We start from the raw sequence: 24674 nt of genomic DNA on the forward strand, positions 1-24674 counted from the left end.
ACATTTTTTTTTAATATGCAGGATAAAACCTAAAAATGTGAAGTATGTATTTTTTTTTTTTAGTTCTTAACTTAGAACTCTCAGACTTGAAAACATTTTGTATCCTTCAGCTGAAACTTTAGACACTATTTTTATCATTTACAGGTGCTTCTAACTTGAGATCACAAGTCCAATTTCATTAGGTGAGGAAGCTTAATAAATTCAGTTCTGTGTTGCATTGAGAGATGTGAAATTTTTGGAATGGATTCTTTTGATATTTTTTTTTCATTACTTTCTTTATCAGAAATATGTTTATTTTAATTCAGAGGACTATACATCATAAAAAATGAGTCTGGCAAACACATGGGCACATGGTTTCTATTTTTTTTAAAACATGGAGATTTACTGATGTGCTTTTGAAGACAAATTATTTTTGAAATGGTGAGGGCGGGGTGAAGGAATAAAGAACAGTGGATTTTCACAGTTTTCATCCAACAAAGTGATGTGCGTATGTGTCATAGGTTTCATTTATTTTCTGATTCTTGATGTGAACCTGGTCACTCAGAGGCGCTTGCTCTTCTGCTGCCTCAGGACTTTTGTGGAGTCTGGATTCTGGTTAGAATGCTCTCCAGTGCTTCCCAGGTGGAGTCTGAGTGTTGGCTTGGTTCTTGTTGCATCCACATTCAGCGCTCATTTGTTTGAGGGGCCTGCAGTTTTAACCTCAGGCTTAACTATGCCTAATTCTTATATCCTGTTGGGCTAGTAGTGTGTTTCGTGTGTGAACTTTTTTTTTTTTTTTGACACTTCACACATTTGCTTTAATACTCCATGTATACCAAATGAACTTCCATTTAAAAGAAGACTACCTGCCATTCAAAAGAGTTGCAGCAATAACCATTTCTCTTTTTGGCTCATTTACAGTTTCATTCTGCTTTTGACAAGTTCTAATGCCAGATCTTTGGAGGGCTGCCTTTGATGTTAAATGCCAGATATCAGTGAAAAAGTGTCCTCTTATGTTTCTAATGGTTAGCACATTTCGGATTTGAGTGTAATTTAAATGGTCTGGTAGTAATGAAAGTTTTATTTGGTTTATAAAAATTGCTCACTTTCTGTGACTAAAATTTTCAGCATTTTTGCTTAGGTTTCATTATTGAAAAAGTATTAGTTGCATGCTATTTAGACTTGATCCTTATGCTGTAGCATAAAATCTGTTGGTGTTTTCCAGCGATTGTCCCAGTAATTTTAAGAAATTAAGAATTATTCTTGATAGTTTATAGTTTTCACTTGTGTATTTATTCCTTTCATTTTCAGCCAGTGAAAATAATTAATAAATTGCACTAAAATTTACTTCAAAATAACTCCACACAAAAAAATTCAGACATAAAAAAATGTGAACTTGAGCAAGATTAACTTTCACTTGAAATCCTGATGATTATTTTGAGGTAGGAGTAGTCTTTCTTGGAACTGATAGGCATTGCTTTGAGCTGTCAGACCTGTCTGATGAAGGGCATGCTGTCTAAGAGAATAGCACAGAACTGTTTATTTCATGTGTCCCTGCCAGTTGAGGACAGGGACTGAAGGGTCCTGGGCGCTGCACACCATATTGCTAGCAAATGATTATTTTAGAAAAAAATAGAGTCCAGCGCCTGTCAGTATTGTTGGCATTGACCACTGAGAGGCAATGCCAATAATCCTGTCCCACCAGGTCGTGCCTTGCCAGGTTCTCCCTTTAAGGCCAGCTATGGGGTTCTGCCAGGCCCTGGAGTACATATTCTTTGTCTTTCTTCCTCTGCCCTTTGTTCCTACTCAGTACTTACTCCTCTCTTCATCTCTAATCCTCTCTACATAGAATTCCAGCTTGCTCTGCGTGCTGTAATGGCAGGTGGAGTAGCAATCACTGACCTCCCCACCCCCATTTCTCATATTCTCTATTTTCAAATCCTTCCTATTTTTTTCTTCTTTCATTAACATGCTACATCCATCCTGGTACAGATTTTTCTCCACTCACTCTGTGGTTACGTCCCGATAAACCCATCATAAAGTAAAAAAATGGTAAGTCAATCCATAATGTGTTGGGTTTCATCTATATTTAACTTTTGAGGTCTTCTAGTCTTTCCTTAGACTTATTTAATGTTGTAATGCAAGTAGGCTCATAGCAGCTTAGAGTAGATATGGTAGAGTTTAATACCATTTGCTCTCTATTGAGGTTGCTTAACAAACTGGACAGGCACTCTATTAAGCATAGTATGTACATTCTCATATTAATTTAGTCTTTGTAGCCACTCAATGAAGCATAGATATTAATTTTGTGGATGAAAATATTAAGGCCCAAACAGGTGGCTGTAGCTTGCCTGTGGTCATTTAAATGGTAAGTGAAAGAGCTCTTATAATGAACAGCTCCTCAGATTCCATAGTTCAGGTTCTTGGTCACTGTGCTGTACTGCTGCAGTAGGGTAAATTATGTTATAATTTAGGGAGCAAGCAACTTGAAATTTTTGGTGCCACAAACCCATTGTGGTCTGGTTTGGGGCTCTGCTGTTGTAGTCAGGAACCAAGGGTGATGGAAGTTTGTCTCCATACACAGCACCCCGTTGTGCACTCATTGGTATAGTCATGCTGGTATCTCTAACCTAGCACTTGGATCAGGGGAGCAGTGTAGTGCAATTGGGTGCCTTGTAGCAGAGGAGAACTGTGACATTTAAAAACAACCATGATGATTTTACTGCAAGTACTTTTACTACTAATTCACTGAATTACACTTAGATTTTTTTTTCAAGAGTCTTTGCACAGTGCAAATTGTTATTAGTGTGTCAGTTTAGTGGTTTATGATTACATTATCTCTACATCCTGATTAGTAATCTGTTACTGCTGTTTACCAGTAGCAAAGCAATTTAGCTTTCTAAGCTTGTTTCAAAGATTAGTAAAATAACTAAAGGAGCTTTTAATCACTCAGTGTGACAAATTCAACCCTGAGAGTTGGGATGAGCCACCCATAGTTCCATTATCTCAACCATCTTGAATGTCCCTCCACCTCTCACTCCCTGGTACAGTCCCTATCCCAGATGTGGTGGATGCCGCAGAGAGCTAGGTGGCAAAGCAGTGCAGCCTGTGAGCTCACAGAGGGACAGGGACTGCAGCCAGGCAATTTCCAGTACTGCAAAGTGCTGTGGTGGAGAATGGTAGGTCAGGATGGGGGAGGTTCTCTGGATTACACAGAGAAGGCTGTCCTAAGGAGATAACAGATAGTAGAACCAAGACTTAGGTGATAACCATAAACTAGCTAGATATGTGAAAATCTGGAGAAAGAAAATTCTAGGCAGAGTAAATGCACAGTAAATACAGGGGTCCTGAGGTGGAAATGAGTTTGGCTCAAGGAATAGAGGGCAAGCCAGGGGGTGGAGCTTGGCCATACTTGGAGCTCCATCTGACTCTGGGACAAGATGACATTGGTGAGAGGTGAGGGCCAGATTTATAGGACTTTAGGGCCATGGGAAGGCATTTATGTTTATTATAAGTACAGTTAGAAGCTCTGAATAGTGACATAATCTGATTTCCATTTTTAGAATATCACTTTTACTGTGCCTTGGAGACTGGGTTGGGAGGGGGTAAGGACCTGGTAATATGCTTTCTCATTATTGAGATTAACACCATATTTGACAGCTTCTTCGGTTGGAGAACTTAATGAGCTGCCAGCTTTTGAAAAGAAGGTATATTTTTGTGTTTGAGAACTAGTTGCTGTTCTTTCAAAGATGGTATAAATGACTTTCTTTTCTGTGTCCATCTGCTTATTGTTATTGCAGTTAGATTCATTCCTTAACCAAAGGCAGTTTAATGCTATTTCAGTAAAGTGAAGCTTATTGGATTTTTTCCCCCTATTGTTTCCCCCTATTGTTTAGTAGCTTAGAATCTTGATTGTAAGTCTAAAAAAAGAAGAGTTGTCCAGAGAGTTCTGGAATATTTTAATACCCTATGATTCTTGGATGTTCTTTGCTTATAGTAATTGCTATGGGATTCTTCTTAGCCTATTGTAGGAGCAGCCTCTTAACTTTGCATGAAGATAACTACAACATGTTCTTAATATTAAACGTTATTGAGTCTAACGTCCCCATCAGCCACTGCTTTTACTCTTCAGTGTTTTGTTCTGAAAGGTCTGTAACAAGCTAGATGCTTTAATTAAATAGTTAAAGGAGATATAATCATATCCTGTCACTATCTGGGTGAATTGTGTTAAGTGGAATATGAATAAAATGTGCTTATTCTTGCATTTTTTAAAAACCAAAAACATGAGTATGTGTTGTCCAGGTGAGGTGGTATATGCAGCCTGTGTAACAGCAGGCAGGGCCAGTTGTGCTGTTCTGTGGGGGGCTGTCCTAAGCACTGTAGTGGACATTTGTTCAGTGGGATGGAGAGAGGGCCACGGTGAGGGAGTGGAGGAAATTGAGGCTACATGTGCTGGAGCTGAGTGGTGGGGCCTGGGAGAAGGGGTAGGTCGTGGAGAAGGTGTGGGGTCAGCTCCATGGGTTTTGTAAGGACCAGAGTAGAATTTGCCTGGGAGATGGCGGCCTTTTGGAGGGTGTCGAGCAGAGGAATGTTGTAAAAAAGGTTGTAAAAATAAAACTTGATTAAAAAACTTGTTTTGTATTACATCAGTATTTTTGTCTTTTAAACTATTTTCTTGGTTCACTATAAGTTTCATTTTAACACGATTTCAGGTAAGAACATAGGAATTATTTATTTTTTAGTTAGCAGTAAAATGTACCCCCCTTAAGTGCATAGTGTGTTTGACAAACGTCTACATGCATGTCCACCGTCATCAAGTTACAGGACATTTCTGTTATCCCCCAAAGATCTTTTTGCCACCCCAGACAACCACGGATGAGCTTTCTGTGCCTATAGATTGTTTTTTCCTGTTCAAAAGTGGGACCATTCAGTGGCTGCTGTTCCATGTGTGACTTCCATTGATCACTATATTGTTTTTGAGATTGATTCACTTTCCATGTGTCAGTAGTTCATTTCTTGTACAGGAGCTAGTTTGGGGAGAACATCTGACCTTCTAGTAAGTAAGTTCATAAACTGAGCTTTAAGGGTTGGTGAACTTGGGTTGCTTTCTTTCATTTTGGTTATCTTCCTCCCCTTTTCTAATCCTGAAAATAAACATATTGTAAAATAGTTGAAACCAAAAGCATATGCTAAAAATATATATGTTGTGTTTTTTATAATTATAAATACAAAGTTGATTTTTCATATTTTTAATATTTATTTTTTGCAGTACTGGGGATCAAACCCAGTGCCTTATGCATGCAGGACAAACATTCTACCACTGAGCTATATCCCCAGCCCTAATTTTCATTTTTTGATATTCTTTTATACTCTTTAATATAACAGAACATATTTCCCAGTGACTTTAATATTCTTTAAAAAATTTTGTTCTGTTTGGATATACATAATAGCAGAGTGTCTTGGCATATCATACATACATGGAGCATCACCTCCCATTCTTGTGGTTGTGTGTGATGTGGAGTTACAGTGGTCATGTATTCATATATGAACATAGGAACATTATCTGATTCATTCTACTGTCTTTCTTATTCCCATACTCCCTCCCTTCCCTTCATTCCCCATTGTGTAATCCAATGTGTTCCCCCTTGACACCCCCTTATTGTGTGTTAGCATAGCATATCAGAGAGAACATTTGGCCTTTGGTTTTTTGGGATTGCCTAGCCCTGACTTTTTTCAACTATTTCAAGTAAGAAGACTTTCAAGTAAGCTGCTTCCTATCTGTTACGGCTTAAATATCAATTAATAAATTATTAATAAATTAACATCCTGAATATTGATGGCACCTAAATCTCATTTTGAATCATGTATTCTACTAGATAAATTAGCAATTTATAAAATCTGGGACATTGTCTTTCTGCATCAAACTGTTAGATTATTTCTGAAAATTTTAGGTAGGATTTCCTTAAATAACTAGGGGGAGCTTTTGGCAAGAAGGATTACCTTTTATGTTGTTCGGATACTAATACTGTGGTAGAGATATTTCAGGATAGCTCAGCTCTGCCTCCCTTTTGTGGTATTTTGATTCAGTCTCCATAATTAATTTGGACTCAGCCACTCCATCTCTGTGACCTTGGCAGGTCACCTGACTTCTTGGTCTTAGCTTTCTTGTCTGTTAACTAGAGGTAGACCTGTACTTTAACTGTAAAGGAGTCAGTTAACATAAACGAGCTCAGGCCAGTGCCTGGCATATAGGAAACATTGTGTAAGTATTATTATTATTCATTATTATTTTCAGTCAGTAACCACATCCTGATTCTGCTATATAAAATGCTTTCTAACACTCTTAAGTCTTCATCCCACATACTTCTTGTTTGAACTAGTACACAAACCTCCCAATTGATTGCCTTGCTGACAGTTTCTCTCCCTGGCAAATCATTCCCCACAGGCCTTGAGTTCTATTGTTACATAACACCAAACAGACTATATAGGAAGCTAGAAAAGGGGCTACCATGGAGGGTTATCAAGAACTTCATGGGATTTGAACTTGACCTAGTAGTATGTAGAGGATATTGACTGGTTGGAAGAATTGAGGGCCAGGAGGACCAGTGGCTGGAATTGTTAGTGAAAAAGCCTGACTAGTGACAGACTCCATTAGGAAGGAAGAGGACCATTAGACCCCTGTCTAGGGGCAGTTAGGGGCCTGGGAGGAATCTTGAGAGAAAAATGGAGATTTTTCTGTGATTTCTCCCAGTAGAATTTTTTTCCTTAAATAAAGCCATGAGTAGACCAGACAAACCCCACCTGACTTGGAGGGCTGTAGCCCCATGGTTTGCTTGGATGAAAATGATTTAAGAAATTATAATTCAGTCATCAGCAGTGGACCCTTAGGAGGCGGCATATAACCTCTACCTGCCCCAGCCCATTCCCACTCTGACTCCATTCCCGTCCAGCCTTCCTGCCAGCCTGAGGGCTGCAGGTGGCAGGAAGCTTGTCCTGTCACTTATTTTTTTGTGGTACTGGAATTTGAGCCCTGGGCCTCGTGTGTGCTGGGCAAGCACGCCACTCTGAGCTGACCCCCAGCCCTGCTGCTCACCTGCAGTATGGCTGCTGTTAGTGGGATGCCTGCAGGTTCCCACAGCAGCTCGGGGGCCCAGCGTGTGTGAGTCCTGCCTCTTTTGGTTGCTGAAGGCCTAAGGGAGCACTTGCCAGCCACGTGGGGGACAAGTGGGGTTGACTGTGCCGTTTCAGGTTTGAAGAGTGGTGGTGGCAGTGGGATTGAAGAAGGGCACAGGTACAGAGATTTCAAAGGCCCTGCTGCCTGCCCCTGCTGAGGTCCTCTCCCCAGCTCTGGTCCTCTCCCCGGCTGCCTCTCCTCTGACTTGGGACACTAGTGCCTCTTCACTGCTCTTCTTTCTCTTCCACTTGGGAACACGGTTTCCCGAGGCTCCCTTCTTACCTTTTCCCTCCTCCTCTGTTTACCATGAAAGCCCTCCTGCGGCCCCTGGGAGCCCATCTCCAGTTGAGTCTGTGGCACTGTTCAGTCATTCCGGTGTCCCAGACTGCTTTGCAGTTTTGACTGCTGGACTTTTGTTCCTTCACAGCAGCCACTGCTCTGTGCATGGATGCTGGGCCAGGGCCAGGCACAGCTGCGGTGAAACTGCGCTAGCTCAGTCTGTCTAAACCTGTCCTTCCTGAGAGTCCAAGTCGGGGCTTAGGAAATGCAAACTGCATCGAGTTGAGGAAGTGTTGTAAGGACCTCAGGGGAAGTCCCCCAGGGTAGGATGGTGGGCACCTGCTTCTCAGAGGCCAAAGTGTCTTCTGGGTAGAGCTGAGGCCTGCAATACGATGCCAAGTGGCCCCTTTAGGTTCTGTGCTGCCTTGCTGGCGCCTCAGCCCCACGCCCCTGGGCTTGATTGCAGAGGGCAGCAACTCTCTTCTGTGTTTCTTTTGTTTCCCGGGAGCTCAGTCTGGGGCACTGAGCATAGACTATTGCACTGGATACTCTGAGACCATGGTGCTTTGCTGGGAGACCCCAGTGGGGCCCTTAGCAGCCTGCAGTGAGGTCTTTCTCAGTCAACTTGGCTTTCCCCAGGCGGCCTCATGTAGCTGAAGTGCAGCATCAGAACCGCAAAGGTGATTTGGTGCAGTATGTTCAACTGCAGGCCTTATTTACAAATCTGACACTTAATTTAAAATACAAAATTAAGCAATCAGACATTTTATCATCTGGCGAGTGATGGTGCCATCACACATCATAGCTTCCAGAAAACTCCCTTCTATGCCTGAGAGTGGAAAAGGCAGGTGACATCTTGGTGATGTTATAACAATACTTCTGACCTTGTGAACCCCCCAGAGGGTCTTCTGAAGCATCCCTGGATGATGTGGAAGAGACTCCACTGGGTTGGTGATAAAATGTGGACTCTAGACTTTAAGTAGCTGGATTTTATGGGGCTGCTCTGGGCCTGCTTTCTGAGTCCAGACCCTGAGTCCTGACTGCCTGTATTGGAATAACCCAGTGCTGCCACTTGCTTGTTGTGGCTGTGGACAAGTTTCAGTTTCCTCGGTAGAGTGGGAATCGTAAAAGTGTCTGTAGCACATGGTGATGCGAAGGCCAGACAGGCGATGCAGAGTGCTCCAAGCATGTCTGGGCTCTTCTAAGCACCATCGCTGTGCGGGTGATGCTTAACTGAAGAGACACTTCCCAGCCCAGAGGAAGCAGTGAAGGGTTCACTCCTCAGCTCCCCACCTGTCCAGCAAGGGAAGGTTTTCCTGGGAATGATGTCACGGAAAGTGTCGAAGGACCTGTCACATGCTCCCAGCAAGGTGGCATCTGGAGAACCTAAAAGCTTTCTGAGGTTTCTTAAATGGTGGGAACAGAGAGGGTCCCCTAGGTGGCACGTTTCATGACAGCTTAACCTTTGTGTCTCCACTGCCCAGCAGAGCCAGCCGGAAGCAGGCACCCAGGAAATATTTGTTAATGACTGAACGAGGGACTGAGTGAAGGAGAATGGCTTGTGGCCATTAGTTGGGGAAGGGGGAATATTGGCTTTTCTTTGAGTTTAAGGTAGTAGGAAGTTGAAAATATGTATTAATGAGGTTAATTAATGGTTAACAACTAAGTAGCTTATTACATTAACTTAAATTGGACACATTAGGTTGGATGCTTACTGTTCCCTGTCGGAATCGATGTGTTTGGAGACTGTACTCATTAGGCATGAAAGAGTGAGGCCTCCTTGAGGCCTTTGTCACAGGGGAGTAGAGAAGTCCTTCAACTTACACCTCTGTCCCAGTTGTCAGTGATTTAAGGGTCTCTAAACCAGGAATGTGCCTGTATTAGGGCAGCAAGTCAGGGTGCCAGGAGACTGGGTCACCACAGAGAGGTCCTGGGAGGCTCTGGAGGGAGCTCGGTGCCCCTTGCTGATCCTGGCCTTCTGTTCTCTGATGGTACACTCCTCCCGCTCACTCGCAGATAGCCAGTGGCCTGCAGCCCTGCTCTCCCTATCTCCCCTCTAGGTGTTTCTCTCACTTCCTTTGCCCTGGATGCTTTGGGTTTTTGTGGGACTGCTCGCAGAACACACCAGGCTCCTTCCTAACTTAGGATCTGGTCCCTGCTGTTGAGTATCCTCCCATGTCACCATACAAGTCCCTTTTCATTTCTAGAGTCCTGAGCATTCTGTCTGAGTGGCACCCCCATCCCTGCTCCAACACTGAATCCCCTTTTCATGCTTGATTTTTCTTTTGATCAGGCATTGTGTGTGTGTGTGTGGGGGGGGCTGTATGTGTGTGTGTTTGAGTTTATCTGTCTTCCTCTCCCAGTAACACATTGTTGGTCCAATTGTGATGCCCAGAACATCGGCCCCAGCAGGAATTCAGAAATCTATTAATATGTTGAGTAGGTATTGCAGTTTCTTTTACATAAGATCAATCTGGGAATAATTCCAGGATCAAATTATGACTCTTTAGTGCAGGAACCAAGATAACCCTGTTTAGAAAATGATAGTGCATTCAACACTATCAGGATATGCATAGAAAAGAGAGCCCAGTTTATAAGTGTATAGGGGAGAGGTTTTTTTTTTTTTTTTTTTTTTTTTAAAATCTTATTTTGTTCCAAAGATTTACCTTTAAATTGTTTATTTGGAATTGAGAGCATACAACATTTTGTAAAAAGGGATTTTTTATACAACCAGCCTTTCATATCCATGTAGGGAGGATTTGACTGACATCAGATTGAAAATATTTGGAAAACAAGTTGCCTGTGTACTGAACTTGTTCAGATTTTTTTGTTGTTATTTTTCCCAAATAATATGCCCTAACATCTGTTTACATAGCATTTATATTTTATTGGGTGTTATAAATAATCTAGAGATGATGGAAAGTGTATGGGAAGATGTGTGTAGTGTATGTGTTGATACTTCACCATTTACCCAAGTGACTGAGCATTTGTGGTCTTTGGCATGGGGGTGGGTATTGGAGCCAGTTTCTCACCTACAGAGGGACCACTATATTGACCCCAAAGAATACCCACCTCAAAATCAAGAATTCAGCCACATATGAAGAAAACACTTTCTGATAGATAACCCTGCTATTTTATTTATTTATGTCTCTTCCTTTTTTAATAGAAAAGTTTAAGTTAGCTTAAGGAATAGTATTTCATTTGAGTAACAACAAACATTTCAAGTCTGTTGTTAAGCATTGGGAACGCAGTGCTGAGCAAGACAGACACCATCTGTCTTCTCGGCAGTCTCCCAGGGGAGGCACTCATTAAACACATAATTATACAAATAATTATTAAAATATGTAATAAGAACTATGAAAGAAAAATAAGGAAAGCTAGAAGGTGTTTCTTTATAGGCTGGTCATCCCACAACTTCCCCTCTTCTACTTCTCAAGTCATTACTTTTTCTAAGAATGTTCCAGGGAGTTTGCAGTCAGACCCACTGCTGTGGAGAGTCCAGCAGCTGGGGAGGTGGGAGGAGAGGCCCAAGGCCACTGTGTCTGGAGTGGGTTGCTGTGAACTTAGGTTCCTTGTTATAGTTGAGTCCTATTATTGTATGAGCCCATGTGAAAAATCATGGGTTGACCTAAACAGGTAAGCAAAGCCATAGGAATCTTCCTTTTTCTTGTTTTTGCCTGACAGCTTTGCTGAGGTTCTTTATATTCATAGGTGATTCAGAAGTTTTAGTCTCTGTGGTCTCTGTCTTTTTCTTGAGTTTCATGTCTCCTGTGGGCATGGCCATGTCTTCTGTAGGAAGTCTTCCGTTGAGTTTTCCATGCAAGTCTGGAAGTTTTAGGACAGAAATTATCAGATTATATTCCAGAGATTTAAATGCAGATCCCACAGTGGTTGTGAACTTAGGCTCCAGAGTTAGACAAGGGTTCAGATTCCGGCCTCGCTTGAGCAATTTAGTCCCTTTCCCTGAGTCCCACTTTCCTCTTCTAGTGTGTGTCAGGGGCAGGACAGGAAGGCACTGGTAGCACCTGTCCCTTGGACTGTTTGGGGTAAACTCCATCAAGCGTGTAAGACTGTTAGCACAGGACCTCGCACCAAGGGAGTCTGCAGAATGTCGTGTGGAGCTGTTATTCCTGTTACTGTGGCAGCGCCTGAAAGAGGGCTAGCAGACGCTGTCCTTTCAGGGAAGTGCTCCTGGGGAGGGCAGATGGTGCCAGGTCTTTGCCCAGGATCACAGCCCAGAAAGGGGAAGAGAATTCCCTCTGTACTAAATGGCCTGGGCTTCTACGACTCTGGCTAGTATTTGTTAATATCACTTAATTTTTCAATGTTATAATCATTATGTATCCTTGGATATAATTACCAACTTAACACCTTATTTTTCCCCTTTGGAAAAACTTTATCCACATTTAAAAAACCCAGCTTACAGAATAAAAATGTAAAAACAGGGATATCATATTTAGAAGTGAGAAATGTCAGTCCTAATTTTATTCACAGTTTAGGTAATCTGAAGCCATGAGGCCATTTTCTGGGACAATTTGATTTTCCCAGGGTCTGGAAGGCCTGTGTAGGGTTTTGTCAAGACAAAGGTGGAGGGCTGGGGATGTGGCTCAGTGGTAGAGCGCTCGCCTCACATGTGAGAAGCACTGGGTCAATCCTCAGCACCACATAAAAATAAATTAATTAAATAAAGGTATCGTGTTCATCTACAATTAAAAAAATATTAAAAAAAAAAAAAGACAAAGGTGGAACTCAGGCAGAGCCGGGCATTTGTGCACTGGTGTCTTGACCCTGCTCAAGAGGTGACCCTGGTCTGTGCACCCCTGCAGACTTGCTGGCTGTCTACACAGGCCAGGGAGCAGACCGTCGATATGACTGGGAGATTTATTTCTCGAAGCAGCTATTGATGTTTTAAAAAAGGTTGAGGTATTGGAAATCTGCAAATTTGGATGATATTATTTTCTTGGCACATGAACATTCTTAAAAACTATAAAAGCTTCATTGTTGTTGGGAAAAATTAATCTTTTTAGCTCGGAACTTTTTTTTTTTTTTTTTTTTTTTTTTGCCTACATTGGCTCCTTTGAAAATCATTGAAACATTTCTTTGCAGTGAAATAAAATACTCATACTACAAAATTCATCATTCTTAGAAGGGGTGTGATAAACAAATCAGTTCTTTAGGGTTTATGTGGTACCAGTTACTAGACACTTGGTTTTCCATCAATTTAAAAATTATTTTTAAAGTAATAGTTATGCTCTACCAATTGGCGCAGATCCTTCCATACGTGTCTTAAATTATGATGAATTCTTCCAAACTTTGACAAGTAGTTGTATAAAATTCTCTATTTCCTAGTACCTTGGGATGTTGGGATGGCTTTACTGTTTAGCGGTTGGCATACAGTGGTCAGCTCCTGTTTCCTGGAAGGTCAGAGTTCCAGTGTGGACTGCAGGAAGAGTGCAGTGCTCCTGGGGAGAATATGTGAGTTGTGGTCAAGTTGGGTGTGGTCGCTACAGGGATGCATGAGTGAGGCTCTGGCAGATTAGTCAGGACAGGCTTTATGGTATGTGTAGCTTTTACAGTTATTCTTTTAAGTGGGGAGTGTTGATTTTTATTTTCAAAATGTGCTTATAGCTACTGGTAACTTTTGATTTTAAATTAAGCTTAAGATGTATTTTTCTGTAGGATTCTGTTGCACTTTAAAAAGCAGTATGGTGCTGGAGATTCATGTATTTTGAAAATGGCTGCAGTGGCAGGACCAAAATAGATCAACACAGATGTGCTTGAAGGTTGAGTGGTTTCCTTTGGGCACTAACAAATAGGCATCAGAGTAACTGCCCAAATGCTTAGCATCATTGTTTCGGATTTGCCCACTTCAGATTTCAGTTGTATTTTTGCATATTTACTTATTGGACCAGATAGAAAAACAAAATAAAACAAAACACTGCTTGTACTTTCTTCCTTTTGCTCTGATCCTTCTCTGTCTTGACTTGCAGAACGCTCCTGAGCCTTTGGCAGCTGCTGAGACCCTGGCTGAGGTACCTGAACACGTGCTGCGAGGACTTCCGGAGGAAGTGAGGCTGTTCCCATCAGCTGTTGACAAGACCCGGATCGGTAAGTACTGCATTCAGAGAGATGGGCAGCAGAGCAGGCAGAGTCCTGTGGGAGCAAGTGAGGTGGCAGGCAGCACACCCGAGGGCAGTGGATTTGCCCTGACTTAAACTAGGCACACACCCACACCCCATCCTTGCTGACTCTTCCAGGCGTCCCCTGCATCTCCTGGGCTTCTTCCAACAGGATGTGGTGTTCTCTTCTCTCTGTCTTCACTGTGGCTTTTGTATGATCGTGTTATTATGCTTATTTCATTATTCTGTGGTTGTCTTTACGTCTGTCCCGGTCCTTGATAGTGAGTACCTTCATTTCTTACTTGCCTTTGTGTCTCCAGTACCAGCACTTTATGGACTCTCAGTAGATCTTTGAATGAATGACATGACCCCGGTGTGTCCGAATCTTCTGGTATGGTTTCTCATTGAATACAAACCAAGCTTGTGTGTATTGGGTTATTTTTATTTATAGAAGGCTAAGGAGGTAAATTTTAAAAATCCAATCAAAATGTCTTGGACTATATCATGTTTATATCCCATTTCTTTATTTTTTAAAGATGTACTTCTGATATTATAGTTTATATACATATGTAGTGAATAAATTTTTAATAAATGTTTTCCTAATTCTCATTGAAAATTTATTTGCTGAACAGTTAAGAGTGTTAATTTGGGGCTGGGTTGTGGCTCTGTGTTAAAGCACTTGCCCAGCATGTGTGAGGCACTGGGTTCAATCCTTAGCACTACATAAAAATAAACAAATAAAATAAAGTTGTTCTGTCCATCTACAACTACAAACAAAAAAAAGTGTTAATTTTGTATAAGTGAAAGGAATTAATTTTATAGCTCAGCATATTGTTTGCTAACTGCATGTCATGAAATGCAGTTCATAGCCGACCTACAAAAAAGTGGAATTCATATGTCCTCTCAGGACAGGACTGGCCCACCCTCTACTCCATTCTGTACATAAGGACACTGAGGTTAGAAAATGAGGGAGCCTGTACAGAGTGGCCCTGAGTGCCAATTTTCTTGACTCCCAGGCTGGGCTCCTGCTGATTCACCAACTTGCTTTTTTCATCGCATCCATTTGCTTATGATCTGTACACAGAAGATAGAAACAATCCTAGGCATACCTGGATGAGCATGCATTTTGATTGTTTGAAACTGTAAAAAACAAGTTGTCTCAGTAGCTACATTTTCAGGAAGTGTTGCTAGAGAGAAGAGGTTTTCCACTGTAAACAAATGAATGTCAAATGAATGTAAAAAATATTTGCTTATAAAATTACATTTCTAATTCTTTATAAAAACAAGTCATGTTTAGTGGAGAAAATTTGAAATCTGTAGAAATGTAAAATGAAGAGTTTTTTTATTTACTTGCATTTTGATACTAGGGTTTGAACATGGGAACATTTTACCATTGAGCCACATCCCCAGTCCTTTTTATTTTTTATTTTGAGATAGGGTCTCACTAAGTTTCTGAGGTTGGAACTTGTGATCCTTCTGCCTCAGCTTCCTGAGTTGCAGGGACTACCAGTGTGCACTGCCATGACTGGCATGAAAAGTTTAAATTGTTTTAGTTTTATTCCATTCTAATATCTTTTCTCTTCAGTTGTGATTGTTTTCGAAGTGTTTGTGATTGTACTATATGAGCAGTCTTACGTGGAAAAATTAAATATACAACTTTTTCTGGTTATAACACAATACAGGTTCTTTAAACCTATTTAGAAAATATTGAAAAGTATAAAGAAGAAAAATTAAAATCCCTATTGAGGATTTGATGTAATTTGATTTATCTCAGTTGATTTAACATTATCTTACTTTTAGGGAATCTAGCTTTTTAACTATTTCGTGAAATTGAATTGACTTCATTCAATGCTTTCAATCTTTAAAATAATCACAATACATTTAAAAATATTGATTTTATTTTCTAGGTGTCTGGGCCACTAAACCAATTTTAAAAGGCAAAAAGTTTGGGCCATTTGTTGGTGATAAGAAAAAAAGATCTCAGGTTAAGAATAATGTATACATGTGGGAGGTAAGAAAGAATTCTGGTTCTTTGTTTATCAGAGTTCTGTACATTTTAAAGACATCATGATCCTGTTCTCTCAGGTTTTCTCATTTTGAACTTAAAACAATCATTTTAATATGTTCTTTAAAATCAAGAATATTTTTATTAAAGAGAAAATGTGTTTCCTGGGTACAGACTTCTACTGATAACGTATTTTTGTATTTGAACCTGCTTGACTGTTCTCGACAATAAACGTCAAATTTGTTTTTTATTTTGACTGTCCAGGTGTTTTGCTTTGCAACTAAGACCTCAACTTCCTGTGTGGTGGTTTGTCACTTTACAGGTGTCACTAGATATATACCATAAAAGACTCTCCAAGTGGCTGCAAAGAAAACACTGGTTACTCTATATTTTAGAAAGTAATTTTTGTATCCTTGGAATACTTAGAATTGGTTATATTTAGCACATGGCACACTAAAAAGCATTTAATTTTTCGGAAGATTTTCATTCATTAATTTTGTGATCTCACAACAGTTCTGGAAAATGGAACAGGGCAAGAGCAGGCCCCTTTTAAAGGAGAACTAGCCAGGAAACAGGCCCAGGCTTGAGGAGTACAGATGCAGAGTCAGGAGCCATCTGTCCTACCTTAAAGTGGGGCATTTAAATTGTTGTCTTTCATTGACTGGGCTCAGATCCTGCTTCTGATTTCATGACTTTGAGCAGGGTACCTGACCTCAGCAGTGAAATCCTCAATTTAAACAATGGGGATACTAAAAGAAATCACATTAGGATAGTTGAGAAGACAAAAATTTGTCAGTGTCATTCTGTAGATATTCTGTGTGAATTCTGCACTTATGTTGATTGTAGTTCAGACCAGTGCCCTGTTCAAGCTCCTCAGGTATTGGAGGGTTGTGGTGTGACTCCTTTAAAAGCAAGTTAAGTTTTTTGAATAAGCATTCCATTAGGTTGTCTTAAATTGAATCACATCTGCTTCTCACATATTAACATCTGAAAGCCTGAAAGCAAAACATGGCTAGGAAATATTGGGCACTTCCTCCAGAAGTTCTGGGCACTGGGAGGCTTAAGATGTGGCTGTTTTTTCTAAGGCCATAGCAGTGTTCTTAACTTGGTCTGATGTTTCTCCATCATTTTGGGTTTGTTTCTTGAGAATCTTTTGTAATGCACCTCCTGAGAACTAACCCAGGGGCTTTAAGATAATTTGAGAGTCCTTGTGTTTTATCATTCAACTACTTCTGTGGTGAGAGAATTTTGTAATTGTAGGAAAACTGCCCAGGCAAAAAAGTCTTAATTACTGAAGAGAGTGCCTGTCTCTTTAAAAATGTCATTACCAGTGCTCCAAAATAAACTGTACTTTTAAATTTTAAAAGTTTATCAAGGGAAACTAAAAAACATGCTCTACCAGGTTGAACACTAATCTCAGTGATGTTAAGGTACCAGCAAATGCTTGCTCTAGTTCTGTGTATGTAATGCCAAGTTTGAACAAATGCCATTCATATTAAGCTTAAGTTAAGGGCACCTATTTTTCCCAGTCTAACAATTTGTATTGTTAGGCATAATGTGTAAATGATTACTACTGCCTTATATGAATTTTGAGTTTGATTTGCACTGAAATTCATACATAGTATTGACTTGAAGTAGATTGTTGAAAAATTGTGATTTGGAACCATGAGATATTAGGGACTCACTTTCCACTCTGAACTTGTTACTCCTCCGTTGTTAATTTAAGACACTTGTACTTACATACTAGTCATAGTTTGTAAATTCTTATAATGGTGCCAGTTCTCTTCTGTCAGGCTTAAGGATTTGGTTGTTAAGGCTGGTTTTCTTTTTCAGCAATTGAAATTGTAGGATCTCATTCACTTAGTTCCCACCATAGGGTGTATTTTTGATATAACGGACTTTAGGCCTCTTGTTTTTTTAAACTCTTTAAAAAATAAAGGTGTAGGGGTTGGGGTTATATGTAGCTCAGTTGTAGAGTGCTTGCCTAGTACGTGTGAGGCCCTGGGTTCGATCCTCAGCATCATATTAAGATAAATAAATAACATAAAGGTATTGTGTCCATCTATAACTACAAAAAATATTTTTTTAAAAAATAAGGTATATGTATATATACACCTGCACGAGATATACAAGTATGCATGTGATGAACTATAGGAAATATAGGTTATAATGTATTGAAAAGATAAAAATGTAGTATTTTTCCATTTATTTATTCCAATTCTGGTCTTGTTCTCAGACTTGCATCAGAATGTCTCTAATGTAACAAGTGCTCATCGTCAGACTCTTATCTTGGTATGTGTTTTTCCATCAAGGCCCCTTAAACTGGCTTAGAACTCTTATTTTAAAGCTAGTCTAAGGCAAAGTGTTAAATTGCTTTTCTGGAGCCCTTGATAATCTAACCTGGACTGTGTCCTCTAAGCTTTTACTGAAAATATTCTACTGAGTCAGAAATAACAGGAGAAAAGCTGTAGAGTATGCTCAGGGTGAATGCACAAAATAGGTGCTCAGAAGAGGAGAGTGCGTTCTTCACTGTTTCTGGTGGGGAACGTTAGTGAACTGGCAGGCGGGGCTGTGTGCAGTATTCCTCTCAGCTACCCCAAGTGTGGAGCAATCTGCAGTGTTTTGAAACCACTTCTGATAAAAGCCTTCCCACTTGACTTCTGTGGTACTCAAATTACTTCTAGTGAGCAGAACTTTTGAATTGCTTGAATGAGAATTCTTTTAATATGTCTGTTTGTTAAAGAGACTTAATTTTTTACAGCAGTTTTAGTTTCACAGAAAAATTGACCTGAAAATATAGAAAAGTTTCTATCCTGTTCTGTTTCATGTTGCCATAATAAAATAACACAGACTGGGCAATTTATAGATGCTTTTTATTGGCTCACAGTTCTGGGGGCCAGGAGGTCTAAGATCTAGGAACTACATGCTGAAGGGCTTCTTGCTGCCTCACAGTGGCCAAAGGCATTGCAGGGCATTGAGCTCGCATCATCCCATCAGGCTCTTCCTCTCAACACTGTTGCATTGGGGATTGAGTTTCCAACTCATGCTTTTGGGAGTTGCTCTCAAACCTTAATTTCCACCCCCACATTCTACACAAGCACAGCCTTCCCCACCATGAGTACCTCACACCAGACTGGGCCACTCATGACAGTTGTTGAACCTGCCTTGGCACATGTTTATCATCCAAAGTTCTTAATTTATGTTAGGCCTCACTCTTGGTGATGTACATTCTAATAAGTCTTTTTTTTTTTTTTTTAACTTTATACATTCTCATTGCAAAATCAATTAAACAGTACAGAAAAATAAACAAGAAGGTAAAAATTATTCCATCTCCTGGCACGCAGGTATAACCACTGTGAATGTCTTGGTGAACGTTCTTTTAACTCTGCTTTTCTGTCTGCTTTTTAAATGTCTCTCATATGGTGGGTGTATCATTACATCTGGCTCTTTTTTTTTTTTTAATATTTATTTTTTAGTTATCGGCGGACACAACATCTTTGTATGTGGTGCAAAGGATCAAACCCAGGCCGCACGCTTGCCAGGCCAGTGAGCTACCGCTTGAGCCACATCCCTAGCCCCCTGGTTCTTTTTAATAGTTTTTAAAAACCTTTCTTATGGATGAAATCTGATAATTCACTCTTTCTGTTTGTTTTATTCATTCAGGCAAAATTTGAGTCAAGAGGATGAAGGGAAATAGTAGAATTGCATGTCAATTAAACTTGATAGAGAAATGACTCTGAGATGAGAAGACTTTAATTTTTTAATGAAGTGAAAACACTTTTTATTAGTCAGCACCATTACGATTAATTAAATATTAGCAAGTGTGTGTCATAAACCTTGCTATCTCAATTCTTTTAATTTCAAGTCACTTTTAAGTTAAAATTGCATGGAAGAAGAAAGAGCGGAGAGAAGTCAGCTTGCTGATTCTGCAGAACCTTTTTTCAGAAAGGGTCAGTGAGCCCTTACAGCTGCTTTCCAGCCTCTTAACCTGTGTCAAAGCAGCCTCCTAGGAAAGGTCTGGATCTTTGGGGGAGTCCAACCTGCCCCCTGTTTTTTAAGCCCTGGAGTTACTAGGTTTTTTACATTTTTTAATGGTAGGAAAAAATCAGACGTTTTGTGACACATGAACATTTTGTGAAATTCAAATTTTAGTTCATGAGTAAAGTTTTATTGGAACATAGCTCTGTTCATTTGTTTACATGTTATCTGTGGCTGCTTTTGCCCCATAATGGCAGAGTTAAGCAGTGGCAACAGAGACTGTGTCTGGCCTGCTAAGCAGAAAATATTTTTTGCATAATCCTTGATGGAAAAAGTATGCTGAACCCGCCTGGTGTGTGAGGAAGAGGAGGATAGGAGCGAGCGAGCTAGCTAGCGTGGAAGTGCCTGGTGTTAAACGTTCAGTGAATGGTGCTGGGAAGTGGGATGGCTGCAGAGTTGGTTGTCATGGAAACAACTGAGCCAATCACATTCTTCTGTCAGGAATTGCAGGACAGATGAGGACATTGAAGTACAGAGGATTAATTGATATTTCTGAGCAAGTCAACTGTGCTCAGATTGTCAGCCTGGTCTAGGACAAAAAGGAATTTCTCTTTGGGATCTTATTATTTACCTACTTAGTGCCTATCTGTTAAGCTTTTACCAAATACCAGGCCCTGTCCTAAGTTCTGGAACATAGGGCTTGGTGTATAACTTTTGTCTTGTTATGAACTACTGGCGATACCTGATATCTGATGACATGTTCATGGAATGAAGGACGACCAGAAATAACCTAAATTTTACCACAAATCAGAAATTCTTGACCTCCTGGCCTGCTGGATGTCTGTAAGCTGGTAGCCCTGGAGTCACATCAGGAGCCACCTTTGGTTGCCTGTGCAGTTCTCTTCCCGTTGGCAAAGAGCATCCCGCAGATATGGCAGCACATCATGGCGAGCACACATGTAGGAACAAAACAGTCACATCTCAGACCTCAAACCAGAGCAGAGGGGGAGGGGACCGCAGGGCCCCACATTTTCTTTTGAGGGCATGGCACTAATAATACTAAGGACCTCACACTAAGTCCCACCTTATCTTACAGGTTCACCACCTCTCAGTCTCACTAACCAGGGGACCAAGCCTTCACACATGGACCTTTGGGGAGACACTCTAACCATAGCACTCCCTGAAAGTCGCCCCAGAAAGTATGCACATGCACATGTACACAGAGGAGCTTGCGTGTTATTTCTAGGGTTCTATGGAATTCATAAACATCCTTGGCCCACAGGCCCACAGAGTTTCTGGCTTAGGAGTTTCAAGAATAAATTATTTTGTTTATCCAGAAGATGTTGATTGGGGGCCTGCTATGAGCCAGTTAGCAGTTATTGATCATCTTTTGTGTTGAGATTTTTCAGAACATTTGTGTAGTTGTAGTCCGAAACTTACTGAGAGTCATTTCAAAAGAGAGGTCCAGTCAGTGTGGCTTGCTCCATAGAGATGGATGTTAGACTGTGCGTTAAGGGTCTGAAAGGCTAAGCTATTTACTTTTTAAGTGTGTATTTTAGAGTCACCTATGTGAGTAACAGGCTTGTGGTAAAATGTACAATGACTGACTGGATTCTCTTACTTCTTTTATTCCAGAATGTTCAGAACATTTCAGAAAATAGTGATACATTTGAGTAGTTCTTTAGAAGTCCCTGCTCTCTGAAAGCAATCTGAAGAGTGAAGTAGTTGATACCGAAGGTCCATTTTTGTATTCCCCAGAAAGTTACTTCTGTGGGGTGAAAGTTTTGTAATCCATAATAAGACCTGCAAATATCCAGCTCTATTATTGAAAAATGACTGGAATTTGAACATATTAAGGAAGTATGGTATTTTCTAGGTAGCAGTTTTAATAAATTCTCTCTATATAAGATATAACTTTTATTAAATGTTTTCACACCAAATTTAGGTTACCCTTTTATTTTCTTTTTCTTTATTCTCATTGATTTGCCTGACTGCAGTTTGGAATATGTTTATGAAATTAGTAGATAGACGATTCTAGCTCAGTTTAGAAATATTAGTTGAACCCAAACATTGAAGAAAAACATTTGATCATAGAGAATAAAAATTCTTTTTTTTTTTAGTTGCAGTACAAGTGGGAAACAGAACTAGTCAAGCAAACTAGATCCTCAAGGAGATGAAATATGAAAAGGAGCCTTAGGCAGTGTGGGCACACCAGGGCCACTGAAATGGGGACCTGGCTTCCAGGAGATTCTCTGTCTCTTGGCTGATGTGTTGGCACCCCAGTTTTCCTGTGCTGCAAGGGGTCCAGAGAAGAGTGGAGGGAGATGGCTTTGCTATTGTGGACTCTGACTCTGGGGAGCTGGTTCCCATGAAAACAGACTCTTTCACCAAGAGAGCTGATACAATATAAGATTTATTTGTTGCCTTAAATTCTGGGAGTGATTTCTGTCACAGTTAGTTGGTTCCTTGCAGGTAAACAGTTGAAGATGTGAATGATGGTATGTTTGCATAAATGAATGAGAATTTTTAAAATTTACAAAGTGAATTAATGCACTTAAAAAGTAACAAATGATAAAGTTTGCTGCACATCTTCTCTAAATGATATAAAGAAATAAATTTGAATGTGTATTTAAATTGGTATGTGCACTAAAGTTTGAGTTTAGATTATTTTATGATAATTTCAAAATGACCGGATTAAATTGAATGGAAATTGGGTGGTATGAGACTGACACTCCACAAAGTTGGTGCCTGCTTCCTGATTAGTGATGGAAGCAGAAAGGAGGTAGGCCTAGATAACATAGGAGGTCAGAGACCTCAAGGGGGTCTGTAAGGAGGGAAGACAGGAAGTAAATTGAGAGCGCCCCTCAAGACAAAAGGGAACCTTTCTCTCCATTCCCTTGTTTACATACCGTTTTATTTTAGTGTAGGGTATAGGAAGAAATGAGGGGGCCAGGTTTGAACACTGGCTCTGATTTTAGTGACTTGATTACTATAGTGGCCAATCCATTGTCAGTTTCCTCATTTAAGAAAGGGACTTAGTATTTCATAGATTATCTTTAGATTCTTATGAAGGTTAAACAAATAACACATAAAGCCCCTAGTCTGGTGCTTCGTAGAGTGGCATTGATACTACATAAACAGAACTTTATTTTGTGAAAAGGGATTGTTTTGTGGATTCAGTCAGAAAAAAAAACATTAATTGTATGTAATAACATTTCTCTTAGGATCTTAAGCTGAGTATTTCCTGGTTATTGTAAAGATCTGGAAATAGACTTCTTACATGAAGCCTATCTTGTTTCATTTGTGGGTTTAAATGAGGATAGAAGGTTGTCCTGTTTTTGCCTTGTCTTTGTCTGAAAGGAGGAAATTGGAGTTGGTTTTCCAGCCTAATGGCGGATGACACTTTTGAAGTCTAGTAATCTGTAGTTACATGAGGCAAAATTTGATCACATTTTGGAGGTAGGTTCTGTTTGTCATTCATTAAAATTAATTTGATTGGAAACCAGGCTTTGACCTACTAAGATGGGAATTGTATAAGAGCACATTCTCATCCCAGTTCCTAGGTATAAGATTAAGCTCAGGGGGGCTGGGGTTGTGGCTCAGAGGTAGAACGCTCGCCTAGCATGCGTGAAGTACTTGGTTTCATCCTCTGCACCACAGGAAAATAAAATAAAGATATTGTGTCCACCTGTAACTAAAAAATAAATATTAAAAAAAGATTAAGCTCAGTAAAATGAGAAAGCTATGTATGCACTGCTGCTTTTTAAAATCTGTGTGATGATGAGGAGGAGGATTTTGACTTAGGCCTTGGTTACCTTCATTCAGACTTAGGCTTTTGTTCAGAAGAGCATGTGCTCCTCCCGATCCATCTCCCTCTTTTGCCATGCAGTTTCTACTAAGTCAATGGAGGAAAGGTGTAGACAATTCTTATTAAACAAGAAAAAAGTAAAAATTATGAGTCATTTATCTTTTCAGAGAAAACCACTATTGTGTTTTTATTCATTAAGTTTTAAGAATTTTTTCTTACATATTTATATGTTTAAGACAAAATGATATCATGTAATTGATTCTTTCTATAATAGCTTGATTCAGTCATCAATGTATTATGTATCTTGATAAATAGATTTCTACAATATCCTGTTATCTTTATTCTTTATTTTCTTTTAGTTACAGAAATTATGTATCACATTAAAAAATTCTTGGGTATAGCAGTGTCTCACAGGAAATAATCCAATTAATCACTTACATAACTTTTAAGTATCTTCTTAGTACTCTTTTGTATGGATGGATTGTAGTTTTCTGAGCTGATTCCATATGGTTTTGTAGTAAACCACACTGCTGGGAACAGCCTTATACATAAGTGTTGGTACAGTTGCTCAACTGTCTCATTAAAATAAATTCCTCTAAGCTTGCATGCTGGTTGGAGCGTGTATATATTGAAAGATTTTTTTGTTAAGTGCTGCTAAAATTCCACCCAAAACAATTATACCAGTTTGTTCTCTGATTGTAAGCACTTGGGAGAATGTGTTCATACAACCCTTCCAATATGTTTTTTTCTCTTAAAAAATAATTTTTGCCAATTTAATAAATGAAAACTTTTAATTTGAAATTTTTTTTGATTATTAAGTTTCTTTTATGAGGTTTTTAGGCTATGTGTATTCCTTTGTGAATTCCTTGTTTTCCTATTTTAAAAAAATTGAAGTGTCCATCTTTTTCTATAAAATTAAGTATTTTCTTTTTGCACACCAGTGTGACTTAGAAGATGCCTTAGTCCCCTTTGAAGCACAGGGAGTTATGCACAAAGAAAGAATTCACTCAACTGGAACAGCTTGCTTTTCACAAAGGTCTGTGCTGACCTGAGAGCTAGGAAGTTCCAGCAGAGCCGCATTGTGTGGGCAGGTGGATGTGGCTGCCTTCCTCCACGCTGTGGGATTGCTGGCAGCCATGCCTGTCTCTGCAGTCCCATTGATCTATCTCGGTTGCTGTGCCAGTATGCAGGTGGGGATCCAGTGAGGCCCTGACGTGCACTGGGATACATCAAAACAAGGCTTTGTCCCTGAGCCTGGGCCATTTTCTCTCCGGTATACCGGGGAATAATGCCTTGTGAGTTAGTGAACAATAACTAAGATGGATTGGTAAT

General features: G+C 39.9%; 1 protein-coding gene across 6 annotated transcripts in view; it reads left to right on the forward strand.

Annotated features, from left to right (window-relative positions):
* The window catches only part of Prdm2 (PR/SET domain 2), a 119035-nt gene that overhangs the window by 16672 nt on the left and 77689 nt on the right, over positions 1-24674 (forward strand). For 5 of the 6 annotated variants that reach the window (XM_071617360.1, XM_071617361.1, XM_071617358.1 and 2 more), the window contains 2 exons: positions 13423-13540; positions 15459-15562. In XM_071617360.1, the coding sequence (XP_071473461.1) occupies positions 15554-15562 (9 nt within the window). In that variant the 5' untranslated portion in view covers positions 13423-13540; positions 15459-15553. Of the gene's footprint in view, positions 1-13422; positions 13541-15458; positions 15563-24674 lie in introns of those variants that run through there. The other variant, XM_071617359.1, reaches the window with a different exon arrangement.

Source organism: Marmota flaviventris, chromosome 10, assembly GCF_047511675.1.
Source record: "Marmota flaviventris isolate mMarFla1 chromosome 10, mMarFla1.hap1, whole genome shotgun sequence".
Taxonomy (NCBI): Eukaryota; Metazoa; Chordata; class Mammalia; order Rodentia; family Sciuridae; genus Marmota; species Marmota flaviventris.